This window comes from Poecilia formosa, unplaced genomic scaffold (assembly GCF_000485575.1).
Source record: "Poecilia formosa unplaced genomic scaffold, Poecilia_formosa-5.1.2 Scaffold103, whole genome shotgun sequence".
Lineage (NCBI taxonomy): Eukaryota > Metazoa > Chordata > Actinopteri > Cyprinodontiformes > Poeciliidae > Poecilia > Poecilia formosa.
In genome coordinates this window covers 1,344,429-1,359,898 of record NW_006800042.1, presented here as the reverse complement: position 1 = coordinate 1,359,898, position 15,470 = coordinate 1,344,429, and the positions used below count along the sequence as shown (strand labels likewise).

General features: G+C 41.5%; 1 protein-coding gene across 1 annotated transcript; it reads right to left on the bottom strand.

The window, feature by feature from the left end:
• Positions 1 to 2,776: 2,776 nt before the first annotated feature.
• Positions 2,777 to 14,002, bottom strand: rgmb (repulsive guidance molecule BMP co-receptor b). Its single transcript, XM_007559256.2, has 3 exons — positions 13,466 to 14,002; positions 8,692 to 9,227; positions 2,777 to 5,554 (listed from the first exon to the last, which is right to left on the bottom strand). The coding sequence occupies exons 1-3, from the start codon at positions 13,581 to 13,583 to the stop codon at positions 4,796 to 4,798; spliced, it is 1,413 nt and encodes a 470-aa protein (XP_007559318.1). The 5' UTR covers positions 13,584 to 14,002; the 3' UTR covers positions 2,777 to 4,795.
• Between the last annotated feature and the right edge of the window lie 1,468 nt (positions 14,003 to 15,470).

The following is a 15,470-nucleotide window of genomic DNA, read 5'->3' as shown; positions in this document are numbered from 1 at the left end:
TTTTAATCCTTGGTTTTTTGCTCTACAAAACTATTAATTAGTTCATTAATTTCTTCATCTTTGCAATTAAGGGAAAATTTTTGTGCGTGTGCCACTCATTCTTGCAACCTCCTTTATTTTCCTTGTTTTGTTTTAGTTTACTTTGTTGACCTTTATGACCTTTTCCTGCATCAGGGGGGGTGGAGGGCACTGTGCTGGCTTCTCTGGCCCCTCCAGTCCATCTCTCAGGGGAGAGGCTCGGCCTGACCCTGCTGGTCTGTGTGGTGAGTGACTTCAGGAGAGGTCACCTGGAGATCAGCTGGAGGTCAGCCTCTGATGAGGAGTACACCAACGTCACTCCATACAACGGCGCAGTAACCAGGAAGCATCGCGGCCACAGCGCCGTGGCGACGATCACGGTTGTCACCAGCAACTGGCCATCCTACAGCTGCTCTGTGCGGCGCAGGAAACACTCAAAAGCCAAAAAAAGACACCGCATCGCCTCAACCGGTAACTCTGAGTTAATTTAGTCATGAACTTGGTGCAACAACACTTTGAGTTAGTTTTCAAATCTTCTGTTCCTAAAGGTGAAGATGAAATGTGCGACAGTGATGAAGAGAGAGAAGGTAAAACATTGTGAAAGGTTCTCACTGATAATTTGCTGGTGTGCTAAGCAGATTCAACATGTTTAAGTCTGGTTTGGTCTCCAGATGTTGCAGTGAGGACGAACGCTGTGGTTGTGCTGTATATGCGGCTCCTTCTGATGAAGATAATAGTCTTTGATGCACTAATGACTATTTATCTTGTTGTTAAGTGGTAAGAGTGAGTCACTATAACATTAGTCTTCATAAGAATTACATCACATATAATGGAAAAGAGTGGAAAATTAAACCTTTTTCAGAAAAGCAGTTTAATGGGTTTGGACCCTTATTGAATTTATTGATTCAGTTTTAGTTTACAAGGTAATCCCAGTGAAGTTTTGGATTAAGACTGCATTATTTTGCTATTTTAAACATAATAGGTGTTACAAGCCTTTGTATTTTATTTCTTTCAGAAAAATTTGGTAAAACAGCAGCACTGTTATTGAGTTAGTGGCTGTATTAACTATTTTACAATTTTCAAAATGCAAACGAAACCCAGTATGTTTATTTATGAAGAGAAGAGAGAAACCACTAAGTCTCTGTGTTAATCCAGCTGTTTCTGATGAATCATATCTGTTTTTCAGAATGAAGAAAAAAAAAACTCAACAACAATGTTTTTTTGTTTGTTTTTTTTTAGATACTTGGAAAAGAAGAGCTTTGGATACAGAACGTGACGCTGAAAAGAAACGAGAGCAACTGAAGGTTCTTCTTTTGTCAACTCTGAGATGATTTCTTACGCCTGAAGAAGAAAGGAGCGCTCCATCGCCTTATGGTTGACTTCACGAAGACGGTTTACTGGGAGTTTTGGGGAAAGCTACAGGAACAAAAGAAGTAATCCTCAGGAGTTTACTGCTTTGAATTGGAAGTGGCGCCTTTTTTAGTTGTTGTTTTTTTCACATCCCAGGTGTTTCTGACTGTGGCAGTTGAAACTAGAGCCTGTTTGTGAGGCCAAGTCTGATGGTATCTGATCGAAACATAACCTCACACAGGTGGATCAATGCCTGCATTTTTTTTTGTGTGAGTGCTTTTTCAAGATGTGTGTGGAGCTCCTGAGTCTAGTTTTAATAAGTCACAAGATATGAAAAAAACATGTTAAAAATTAACAAATAGAAATGAATGGAATCTCTGTTTAACTTTCAGATGCTTTAATTACAAAAGATTCAATGTATTTTTATATTTTGGAAAAATTACACCATGAAACATATGTCTGAAATGTTTGGTTTACTCTTGTGTTTGTGCATTTTTCCTAAAGCATGATTATGTTTTAAGCTATTGTAGCACTGGCTATATGTTTAGAGTGTAGAGATCTTAAGATCCCACTCAAGAAAATCACTTTGGACTTAGTCTAGTATGTGTTCCTTTGTTGTTAAGTTTTGTGTAATTCCGTTTTATTCAATATCCTGAAGTTTAATGAACAGTAATTTAAGGTTTAAAATGTGTTTTAGATCATTTCCCTTCCAGGACTGCAGAAGAAACTGGGCTTTAAATCTAAATCTGTCACATTTACCTGATGGATTGCATAGGTTTTGTTTATTATGACATTAACCCTTTCATGCATGAATTATGATCCTTTGTGTCAGGATTTTTTTCCCCATTTTTTAAAAAAAAATTTCTTAAGGCATTAAAAAATGTAGGAAAATTTTTTTGTGAAAAAAAATCTTTATTTTATTTTATTTAGGTGATCAATTGTAATTTTCTCCAAATACAAAATTGTTATTTGAAAAATGCATCAGTAGTATTATTCTTTAGGGGTTATTTGATGTCAATACTTTTTTTTTTTACCTGCAAGACCTTCATCTACAGTAGAAGGAGGGATCAGGTCAGTCGGCATGCTGTTTTGTCTGTCGGCCATATTGGATTTAACAAAAATCATTTCTTGCATTTGCAGCTGATGGCCAGTAGTTGATAGTGTATTTTATGATGGATTAGTGTCCACTTCAGTGGTCTGTGTGCATCTATAACATAAAAAAACCACAAGAAGCACAAGAAAATGGATTTTAGATAGCTGTCCACTGTAGTGACCACTATGCAAGAAAGGGTTAACAACCTGTTCAGCAGCCTTATCCTGATTTTATAGGTCACGTTTATAAATATTAAATAATGCATGACTGCTTTGACTTCATCATGTTTAAATGAAAGACCAGCACACACATCGTTTCTTCCTTTCTTTTAGTTTTTTGAGCGCTTTTAGTAACACACTGACGTAGCAAGGGAGTACCACTAGGTGGCAGCACAATCACATCTGACATTTTATTTAAATAATTATCCAACATCAAGAATATGGAGCTTAACATCCTCTACAGGACACTACGTTCATAAATAAGTTAAGGTATTTCAACACTGACCAGTCACTCTTCACCAAACCGACACTCACATGAAGAAAGGAGTTCACACAATGGCTAAAACTAAAGCTGATTGAACAAACTGGGAATAAATATACAGAATGTTACATTTTCGTAGGAGCAGAAAAATTCTACAAGGCATTGATTCCCACATCACAGTGCTTACACAGACACATTTCATGATCTGAAGATCCTTGAAATACCTCCAGGATTTTACTTTTATCCCAATATGGAGCATCTTGCTGCAAGATAAACTGGTTTACAGTATCAAGTTTTAGAAAGAGAGGGGATGAAGGTGCTGGTTTGGTGGGGAGTCATGATTCATGTGTACATATGACATGCCATTTGTCTTTGGTAAAAATCAAAACAAAAAATGGGTAGCGCAGCATAATGCAGTCTGTACTTTCCTGTGACATGTCAGTCTCTGGTACATGAGAGGGCCTTTACTGGAACTTTTAATAATCTTACTGGTTCCTTTCCAGGAATCTACCCCGAGGATCACAGAGCTTGCTCTCTGAAACTTACTCTGGATGTTTTCTGGAGCTTACCAAGAAGTCTCCTCATAATGTAGCTACGTTGTGAAAGTAAGTTTCAGAAAAGAAAAAAAAAAAAACTTGCAAGAGGAAATACTCTGCAAATTCTTGGAAAGTAATCAGTAAGTTTCAATAATATTGCATTTTATTGCATTTTAATTTCTAAAAATGTTTAAGGTGAGTTAAGTTTTCATTCTAACGTCAATAAAGTGAGAGCAGGTACGTTGAAGCCAGCTGTATGACCTCTTGTCGCCCTCTAGTGGAGGTTTGTGATCGGCCAATGTTGACTTTTTGTTGGTTTTCCAGCTCAAACACACATAAAATATGTGGTAAATCCTTGGAATCCTAAAAGAAAGATGAAGGAAGGTACCTAATAAGTTCCAGAAAGTACACTTTGAGTTCTTGGAAAGTTTTGGGGAAAGTGCTTGGCAAGTTCCAAAAAAGTTCTGAAAGGTAAGTTCTTACTTACAGGAAAGTACAAACTGTTTTATGCAGTGCTGTTAAACAAAACACTAAAATCATTACATGTTGGCAAAGAGGCTGAAACAACTCTAATGTGAGTTACATAAAATAAAGCAAACATTCATCAGCTGTTAAAAAAAACATCCAAAACTCTTGCAAACACACACACACACAGCTGGGATCAAATAACAAACAAGTAGTACTGATGGTATTTGCTGCAACAACAAACCTAATACATTCAACAGAAAAGCTCACATTAAATGACTTTAGATGAGATGCTGACTGACTCAGATCAGCTGCTGGAAGAATGGTTCATTTTAGCATCAGCTCCTTGAATTCAATTAATTCTGAGAGGAGCCAAAAAACAAACAAACAAACAAACAAACAAACAAAAAAGGAGCAACCAATACTTGAACAGTTATTGGTTTTTGGTGAAAAAGAAAACAAACACTGACTGGCATTGTGTAAAAAATGTTAAAATAAAGTGCTTTTGTTAAAAACAAACTTCCTCTGACTGAGGTATTTTTTTTAAAAAAGTCACATAAAATTACATAAACAAAACAATCTACACACGATCACACTGTGCACTTAAGGAAGAAAAATGGACTATTTACAGATGATTCACCCACACTGAAACATTGTTTCTCATTGTCAGTTGCATTCGATGATTCGGACTCTGCCAGGTGAAATGCAGGTAGTACTGCCAGGCTTCCCCGTGCTGCTTTTTTCTGCGTCAGTGCTCAGTATCAGTGCTCAGCTAACCAAATCCTCTCTAAGCTCCTTTTGTAGTGCACATTCTCGGGCCTACATGCATTCAGGCTCACAGGGACCGCCATTCTCACACGAACACAACGCTCAGAGCACACAGCAGGAGCAGAGCGAGCTTTTTGATACGCTGAGAGTCTGAGTGGAAGTAAGAGGCTGCAGAGCCGCGGGGGTATATCCTCCATCTGTCCCGGTGTGGATGAAGGCTCTCCATGTCCTTCTGGGCGCTGTGTGCAGCTAATGTGAAGTTAGCGTCTCCAGTAGTCAGGAGATCAAACACACAAGAGTGGAAGTAGATGTCCAGGACTTCCAGCTGCTTGCTGCAGCGCTCCTTTGCCCCGTCCACGGCAAAAACGTGTGTGGCACCATGGGGGTATGCTTGCGTCTGTGAGGCGTAGCCGGGCCGGCGCAGCTGCTGTTGCTGCAGGCCGAGCGCAGGTGGAGCAAGCGGCAAAGGCAGGTGTCCCGCCTGGTCGATGCGCTCGCTGCTGGGGCAGCCGTTCAGGCAGAGCTGCAAGTCCTGGGTGTCATCGTAGGCCTGAGCCAGCTCCTCTGGGATCCGCACAGCCAGCGTCAGGTAGCGCCCCAGCTGGCGAATGATTACAGTCACGCCGATGTAGCCAGCATGCAGCTCCACGTGGCGCCCGGGGCTGCGTTCAGAGATCCACAGAGCCCGCACCTTCCCGGCCACGCCGTCAGCCCCGAAGGAGGTGTGGATGGGGTCTCCGCTGCTCACCGTTCCGTCATCGAAGGCAGCAGGGAGGCTGTCTGTGACGGCCTGGTAGACCCGCTGGTCTGTGCAGCCCTCATAAGGCTTGAAGATGATGGTGATCTACAGTGAGAAACAGGAGGGAAACAGTTTGCATTGTCAAGATTCAGAATCAGAGTGACAAATTTGAGAGGGAGTCATTCCTGTCAATTTATTCTATGATGTGACTGATAACTAATCTCAGTTATCTGGTTTGGCCACCTGCTCTGCAACAGCAGTGGTAGGGAGCAGGTGGGCAATATGGATTTAGAATATTATCACAATATTTTGTGGTACTATTCTGATAGTGATAAAGATAAAAAAATATATATAATTTACTTATTACTTATAACTGTATGGTTGTGACTGCATGGCACAGCATAAATAGCAGCACAAACACTAATGTTGTTTTTGAAAAATACTGGCATTTGAACTAGGCTTCCTCAGGACGCCACTTGCTGTAAAAAGTATGATTTATATAAGTGAACTGCATTTATCCATAATTTTGAATGTATTGATACGCTCATGGAACTAATAGTGGAGGAAATGGCAAAAATAACATTTCCAATCGTACTCTCAGTTTTTAATTTATTCCATTTACCATCCTTATTTGAAATTTATCATGACAACAATAAACTTTAATTCCTATCATGATAAAAAATTGTTCACAAGCAATGATATATGATAAGCGATAAGCGATACGATACAATACAATGCGCTACAATATGCTACGATACAATACGATAAATGCCACCCAGAGGTCATTTTAACTGTTTCCGTTTTTGGACACGTTTTTTTTTTGGCTCTTTTTCACCAACCAAGTTAATTGAATCCAACAGCTGCAGCGTATTGTACCAGCTTTACCGATTTTCTGTAACTTACTCAAAGGCTTCAACTGGAAGACATGGATATTTGCCACAAGTAAATAATATCAGTCAGCAGTAGATCGTTTAGAGTTTGGTTTGATCTGGTGTCATAATCCATCAAGATTAATAGGATTAGAGAGTGTTAAGACTGAGCATTGTAGTCACAATTTAACTCTGTGATTCCTGAAAATATGTAACTAAAATGAAAAAATTAGCAGCGGTTTACAGACACAAGTAAAATAGCAGAGCATAGGTACAAAACGGTCAAAGGTCAAACTGACCCTGAGCTCGTCCAGCTTGGCAGTGATTGACATCAATCGAAAGAAAAGTCTTAAAATTCCTGCTTAACATAAACATGAATCAGGTTAAAGAATTTGTGGGCGGAGTTAGTGTCAACAATTTATTTGGTGCATATTTGCTAGCTCTTTCTTTTATTTTTTATTTTTTGTCTGTGTCTGTTGTTTATTAGTTTTTTCCAGAATAAAATTAGCTGAAAATATTTTTGAACTGAGCAAATCAAATCCTAAAAAAAATTCTAAATATTGGGTTTGATTTGGCATTGATCACTCAAATGAGGAAAAACAAATCAATAGACAGTGAGCCACAATCATCTCACAATATTTCAGAAACGACTTGATGACTTTCTAACAAGTTGTAATTTGACACAGCTATGAAAACATGCTGACACATGAACACACACTCACTCACACACACACACACACACACACACACACACACACACACACACAAACACGCACACACACACACACACACGCACTCCAGGGGCGTGCAGACACAGCGGTGGATACAGGGTGTGGTGTGTGAGCATTACGGTTAGCTCCGGCATCACAGTTCCGGTGAATGGCTGCTTTGTTCACATGACAGCCGTGAGGAATGAGGCCTGGCAGCCCATTAAGCCTGGAGGGCTGTTAATGTGGGTGTATATAAAAATGTGTGCTTGTGTGTGTGTTCGAGTCTAATAGTCGTGACTAATAACTCGCCCCACCTCTGACACAAGGTCAAACCTTTAGCTGCGAAGTGTAGAAAACCTGCTTTTTGCTCTCCCTGCATGCGCGAGTCTATGCCACGCTGCTGTTGAGTAAGTGTGTGTGCATGTGCTTTAATAATTAAAGCTATCCACTAAGCTAGAGAGGGCAAATCATCAGGGGAAACATCAACATTGCTTCTTTAACACCACAAAGATCACCTTGTGCAGCTCGTCCTCCGTGCAGTGCTGTGCACAGACGTGCGTACGTGAATCTTTGCTGTTGCACAGGGACCTTTTAACACACACAGAGCTTTAAGCTGACTGCAAGGAGTGCTACTTATGAACTTATAGAGCCCATATTTCCTTACATAGACACACAAATGCTTCCAAATGCGCTTGTAAATAAACAGTGGCTCCTTTCACGCATCTCATTCCGCCAAATTAGCGGTCAGGCTATATGTAGCCGTTAACCAAGTTAGGTTTGCTGCACTGCTGCAGTCACAAGAGGCGGTCACAAGATCGAGGGCGCTTGCTTTGCACCTGTGTGCCTGTGGAAGCCAGAGACACACAAAGGGAGTCTGCAAGAGAGCTAAGTAGAGCAAGGGTGTTTTCTGGTTTCCCACTGATAAGATTTCTTATTGGGTGGCAAAGAAATGTGACAAATAAAAAATAAACACACACAAACTATGTCTGCCTCACTTTCTTAGTATTTTTTTCTCTAAAAACCAGGATATTACAGATGTGTAGAGTTGGGTTTGGAAATAAAACATACAATCTTTTTCTAATGGACTGTATTATGTACTTAACACTCTTCAGTGTGGGCACTGCTACTGAGGGGAGAACACTCAAATCTACCCATTTTCAATACTAAGTCAAACAAAGCACAAAGATGTAAGATGCTAATTTAAAGGAAGTTGAAACTCATTTAGGTTGCTAGAGAGACAAAGAGGAAACAAGAATATCAGTAGATTGTGTTATGAAAAGTTGCTCTGTTTATCTTTTTTGTAATTATTATTTCAACATCTGTCTGTTTATAGGACACTTGGAAATGTTGGAACGCTTCTTGAAGTCTCAGCGAACGTCGCAATGCTAGCAGAAGATGCTAAACACAGTTTAAAATGCTAACCCTGTGATAACTTTGTCTTTGTCGTCAAATATTTGTTAGCACTCTTTTACAAAACTGTTCTCTCCGACAGTGTGACACTGTGTCTGCTCCTGATATGAATAATTAATGCTAATGGCAGGAATTAATGCTAATGGAACAAAAATTTGTTGGAGAAATCAGAACTGTCTAAATTTAATGGTCAAATGAACAAAAACATCTGAAGAAAAACACACAAGATAGTCGCGTTTTCAAAGTTTCTCACCTTGTTGGTTGCAGTTGCACTGGAGCCAGGAACCACAGGAACATTAGTGACCTGCACCGACAGATAGTCATTATCTATAAGAGGCCACGCACCCTCCACCTTACAGGTCTGGAAGCTGTCCTTAAATGTCCTCAGATGCGGGTCTCCAAACAGCCCACAGAACAAGTAGCCGGGCCGAGAGCGGCTGTGACCATGGCCGTGGGAGTGGGAGTGGGAGTGTGTGTGGGTGTGCTGGGTGCGGCTGTGATAGTTGCAGGGCTCATGGGGGATCTCGGGGTGCGCGGAGGGAGTTGGACCATCTCTGGAACAGCTCCTCTGACTCATGAGGTCTGAGATGCCCAGGAGGGCCGAGTGGAAAACCAGGTTTCCCCGGCAGGCCTTGGCTGTCCTCTGGGTGCAGGCTGAGTATGCGCGCAGAGCCTTGCAGAACTCGGTGTCAAAGCCATCCACAGCGGGCGTCAGGTGGGAGGTCAGGGACACAAAGTCGGTGGTGCACTTCTGGATCCGACACTGGGTGGTAGCCACCTGACACTGACCTGAACGGGACAAACAAAGAGAGTCAGAGGTACCCCTTTTAAAAGACAAAATGAATATGTTTGCATTAGCGAGCCAACCATAAACGTCTGATCACTTAGATCTAAGCCCGATCTTTTATGAAGGTTGGTGTGAGTCTTTGATCTTAGACTTCCCAATGCTCTACGGTGTTACAGTCCAACCCAATAAAAGAAGAAAAAGAACCAGCAGCCAATTAAAAGTCTTGATCAATCAGTACTGCCGCTTTGTGAGTGCAATAAACCTGAAGTGTAATAAACCAAAGAGCGCCCAGACAGGAACGATGAAGCAACTTCATTCCAGTAGTGAGATAATACTGTCTGGAGAGCCAAGAAGCGTTTAAAACAGAGTTTCACAGAGAGATGGAGCAGGAAAGAGCAGGCATGTTGCACGTACAGAGCTTTGCAAAAATATTCCCAACCCCAGAACTTTTTCACATTTTATCACACTAACCATGAATTGTAATGTAAATATGATAGAACAACAAAAAGAAGCGTTCGTTTGTGAGTGGGGAGAAGAAAGAAACATGATTTCTGTAAACTATTTACAAATAAAAATCTGACAGGATACCATGCAGCTAAGAAACCCATGGCAACTCTGGAAGAGCTGCAGAGATCTACAGCTCAGGAGGGAACAGCTATTAGTTATGAACTTCATAAATAGGAGTTTGAAAATGAAAGACGTTGAAAGAAAGCAATAAAAAGCCAGTTTTGAACTTTGCGCTAGGCTAAGGGACAACACACAACAAATGTGCTCTTATCAGAGGAGACAGAAATGTAGTTTATTGACCTCGGGTCCAACACTGAACATCACCTTGAACACATCATCGCCATCTTGAAGCATGGAGGAGGGAGGATTATGCTGCGGGGAGACATTCAGCAAGTTGATGGGAACTTGAACTAACTAATCTGGAAAGCATACCATCAAGTTCACCTTATAGAGGCACTAAACATACAGGGTTAGAATGGCATAGTCAAAGCCTAGACCTAAGGCTAATTCAGACCTCTTCAGAAATACTTGAGATTATTCAAGCATAGGTGGCAATTATCCTTCTAGGTCTTCATTTAGAAACGCGAAAGGAATTTATTTGAGCCCAAAAGTCCGTTAGTCATGTAGATTTCGTACGACTTTTCAACAGAAATCTGAAAAATATGTGGCCATTTTCATAGTACATGTGCAGATACACCATATATGTTTAATTGCTGCATCATTTTCCTTCTACTTTACAATTAGGTGCTAATTTGTGCTGGCCAGCCACATAAATATTCCAATAAAACACTCAAGATTGTGGCCATAACGTGACAATTTCGAAAAAGTTCAAGGGGAATGAATGCCACGTATTGTCATGATTTATAGAAACTTTGATAAGTTGTGTGTTTGTAACCCTCACTTTAAAAAGAATAAACACATGATCAAAAATTCACCATCACACCATTGGGAACTGATTTCTTGGTCTGAAATTGTCCATGATTTTATATCTGCGTCCACATTTCCGGGTGGAACGGGGGTCAAAACAGCCTTTTGTATCGCTGATCATCAGATGTACAGAGAGAGTTAGAGCCAGAGAGAGATTAGAGACCAGACCTAATGCATCAGTCACGGCGTGCTCCTATTAGATTAGCCCAGGGAGAAGGAGAGAGAGAGGGAGGCGAGAGAGGGGGCCGGCTGCACACAAACACAAGCAGAAAAAAAAATGGTGGTATGACTCTTATATCTGAGCAAAGGAAGAAAAAACAGGAAAAAACAGGCACCCTCCATCAGTTTCACACAGAGATTATTCCTAATAAGTAGCAAAGACGTGTGAAGCATTTGTGTCCCACCATGTGAGGGCAGTGCTGCTCCGAGTTTAAGCGATTTAAAATCAGGGTACAGATGTAGAGCCCCCCCACTCGCAGCAGGCTTCAGAATCTCTCCCCAGCCTGTTAAATACTGACACCAACCCCTGAGATATGCCCCCACGTACACGCACAGGCTGCACAGGCTGTACAGGCTGCACAGACCGTCTGAGCTGCACTGAGGCTGCATTGTGTCTGTCCAAACGCCTGCCGAGTTCCTCCTCCTATCAGACCTGCAGCACCCGAACTCCGCTGCAAGGGGTCTGAGGGGACGGAGTTCAAATGGTTTAAGGTTTGGGAGCTATGATAAATGAAAGCTAAAGGGCTTTTTCTTGCAAAGAAGGCTGTTTGTTCTGCAGCTCAAACTTCTGCCTTTAGCCATCTTTTGTGTAGCTTTCAGCCTTGAAGATGACCCTGTCCAGGTTTAATAAAAACAAAGCCATTTAAAGTCAGGTGTGGTAAGCCTGACTAATCAACTCCAACCACCTTTCCACTGTACATCTTGATAAAAGACACTTCCCACTTTACTCTGGAACCACAATTTTACATTATTATATTCAAACGGAAGGGAAAGTCATCTTTTATTGTTTATTCAATTAACTCAATTGACTTACAAAGATTAAAACAGACAAGCAGCCTCTGAAGAAAAGTTTGCAGCAGCTCCAAACGAGTCACTGAAGCGCCGTCGTTGGATGGATTCTGGGTTTCCATAAGGAGATTCTCATGTGATAATTAAATATGTTCCGACTATCTACGGTTACTTATTAAAGAGAATTATCTTATCTTTGCTCTCGGGGGATTCTCGTAATCTTATTAGGTATTCATAGCTGTTCTTTCAAAAGAAAAGCCAATCTATGCATATAAATAAGGAACTTACGCTAAAGCCAGGAAAGGTGGTGAATACTGAAAAGGCTTAAAAATGTTATTAAGAGGAGAATAAAGAAACCTCTGTGGAAGGCTCTCATGTGTTCAGAGGCTTGTGTGTATTATCCCCTGCAACACAGTTTCTAATAAAGGCACAATACCGTCTGCAGAATGATACCCATATCTCTATATTTCTATTATGTTCAATTTTCTTCTTTACTTCTTCCATTATTGCACTTGGTCCGGCTTCAGGTCACCAGCTCCCTGCATCCCCAGGCAGCTTCTCCACCATCAGACAGAGGTCAGGAGACCCAGAGTCAAATTTATTTATCTGTTCTTTGTCTCTTAACCTTTCCTGAGCTGCAGAGATGAGATTGAAAAAAAAAACTGATCTTCTGGGATTCTCTCTGCCGAAGGAACGGCTTGTGAAGTGCTTATTGATCACCTTGTTGTGAGCGCTCTCTCACGTTCTCTACCAGCACGCACTCACCGAAACCCCGCCAACAAAAGCCCCTGCTAATCCAGACGTTCATTGCTTCCCTGTGCAAACACTCGTACAGCTGTCAGCCGATGACATTTGTCTCAACAAAAATAACACAAACAAAACATTATTCACACCTTTTAGCAAATAAGCCGCTCTGTTTGTCTCACTAAACCAAATAATACACATTCTTTCCTGGTGAGGCATGTGTGGCAGGAGGTGCCGAGAGGGTTTTCAAGCAAGCTGGGCTCTGTGTGCTCCACAGGGCCGAGTGTGTGTGCAGAAAGAGAGTGGGGGATTGTCCCGCTGCCGAGCAGCGTTAAACTATACCCAGGGGGTGTGATTGGCCAAAATAAATAAATAAATAAATAAATAAATAAATAAAAAAAAATAATAACCAAAACAGAGAAATACATCAAAATGCTGGGTGAAAGGCAAGGTTGTGGTGAACATTTGATTCTCAGCTCAAATATGTGCAAATTAAACAGTTTCCACAATAAAAGATTAACTTTAAATATAACAATGAGAAACTAAATGAATCTTTGATGACTTTTAATGCTTTCTTCTCCAATCTAGATGATCCAGTTGGAATTAAATACCACTTTGTTGTGTCTTTCTTTTATGTCCAGCAACGCCACAGACTGAACGTTATCTTGGATTTCAATACATCTGTTATGTATGGGCAGCATTAGAGGTTAGCAGCCCTGTTTCCCCCTTCTCTTCCCCTCCTCCATGAGCCATTAAGGGGCAGACAGGAGAATGACGGCCCAGGAGAGAGGAGGAGAAACTCGATCCGGGCTCAGACTGCTGCACTGCCGCTTTGGAGAGAGCCTTTGTCAGGCAACAGTTGTGCTGGGCCCCGACGCAAAACGCTTACAAACGCTTAAAAACTCGTAAATTATCGGAAGTCTTAATAAAGCACGAACTGATATTAAGAGCTATGATGTAAAGTTGTCTAAACAAACGGTGAAGTGCGCAAGTAAAGTGTAAAATGTCAGATTCGGCGGCGGGTTTGACCTAAAGATTTGAGAGGGTTAGTTACCTATGTGAGCACCGCAGCAGAGACCGATGATCAGCAGCAGCAGCGGCCGGAAGCGGCGCACCGCAGACGGGGACGCGAGGCGCTCAGCCCCGCGGTAACAGCATCCGGCTCTCCCCATCCCCGTCCATGCAGGGCCAGGAGGGGAGAGTGGACAGAGTCCCAGGGAGCGGGGACGGGTGGTGTCCAGGCCTCTTCACCTCCTCTTCTGTCTCTTCTTCCTCACTCTTTTCTCCGTCCTCTCCTGCTCGGGTGCGTAGGGGCATTAAAGCACAGCTGCTCCGCGGAATGCAGGGCGGAGGAGGAGGAGGAAGAGGAGGAGAAGGCTGAAGGAGGAAAAAAAAAAAGAAAACAAAGTGCGAAGTCACTTTCCTCCGACGACACTTTTACTTTTCTCCCAGCTTCCACGTGTTTTAGGAGCGCTCGCTGGCTCGGCGGTCCGACTTTTTCTCTGATTATGATCGCTCTCCCCTCCTCTCCGACACCCAACAATCACATCTCTCCCTCCCCTCATCAAACAGGGATTTCTCCTCCACTCTCTCCTCTCCACTCCCCTTTCACTTTCTCCTCCTTCTCCTCGCCCCCCTCCCCCTCTGGCTCTCCAACAAATCAATACAGAATCAACCAAACCCTGCTGGCGGAAAACCCGCCTACCCTGAGACAAGAGGAGACAACTTTAGCAGAGAAGACTCGGCAATGACAGTAGTAACACAGTGACAAGCGATGATTTCATTATTGAACGCAGCAATGATTTTGGAATATCATTGAACAGTTAATTTCTTCAACTGGAATATTGAAATTCAGTGGCACCCAGGGATTTATTTCAGGAGCATTTCTGTTCATATTCATATAACAGAGCGAGACTTTTAATAGAGAATACGTCAACCTACTGAAAAATGTGTCTTTTGTACAGTTTCTGTTCCTCTTCTTCTCCATATTCCCTCTGTGGTTTATAGGTCAGGTGAGTTTGTTGGCCAGTCAAGCACATGGACACTAAAGCAGGTAGTTTTGGCAAAGGGAGCAGGTGCCAAGTCCTACTGGAAAATAAAAACAGCATCTCCAAAAGTCTCTCATAACAGTTTGAAGGAGCTTGGCCTCATTCCTCATAACAGAAGTGATCAAGTTTGTTTCTAAGCATCTTTTTTTGCGTTGCATTCAGATTTTATCAGTACTTTGAGACGGCCACTCTTCTTTAAGCTGCTTTCTAACTTGGTATACTCTCATAATTACTCTCACAATGGAGTAATTGTTCATCATGAAGCCTCGTCTTCAACGTCCTGGCTGATGTCTTGACAGATTACTTCAATATTGCAATATAATGTCCTTTCCTTCAGGTGCACAAGGTTAAAATGTTAAAAACTTAAATCATTTCTCAGTCTGTATAATTAATGAACTGTGCTTTGAGTCAGCTCTGATGACATTAATTTAAGATAATTTATTCCTATTTTAATAATAATAATCTACTTTAAGGCTTTGGTGCATTTATGGAGCCAAATAACTTCACTAGTTTACTTTTACATCACTAAGAACATATTTTTATATTTTTGTTTGTTGACTAAATCATATTGGAACAAATTGCAAATAAAAAAAAATATGTCCTTCCTCCTGATGCACACCATGAGAGAAGTTCTTTGAGACGCGGACACCAAAAAGTCAACATGGCCACCCCTCATAAATCATAACGTCAAGTCAAAAGGATTGCCAAAGGGCACACAGGCAGTGTAAACACCACTCAGAGATCATCGCCCATACTGAAGATATGCAAAACAGCTTCTACCTTGCTATTGTTACCTCTAACGAATAAATGAATAACTTCACACTGTGTTTTAGGATGTGTTATGAAATGTATTTTTTTTTTATTACAGAGGTTTGAAGTTGTGCCAAAGCTTACCCAACTAACGGATATAAAGTAGGTCAGGCATCAAAGGGAGAACTGAACTTCTGAAGTCCTAGATAATCTTTTACACACCGTATATTGTCCATATCTGTGTTGGTTCTGTGTGTCATG

Bases quoted from the DNA above. Each gene is read 5' to 3' on its own strand.
- rgmb (XM_007559256.2), bottom strand. From the start codon at position 13,583: ATGGGGAGAGCCGGATGCTGTTACCGCGGGGCTGAGCGCCTCGCGTCC. The intron at 9,228-13,465 runs GTAACTAACCCT...TGTCCCGTTCAG, and splicing joins CTGCTGCGGTGCTCACATAG to GTCAGTGTCAGGTGGCTACC. The intron at 5,555-8,691 runs GTGAGAAACTTT...TTCTCACTGTAG, and splicing joins GTGCAACTGCAACCAACAAG to ATCACCATCATCTTCAAGCC.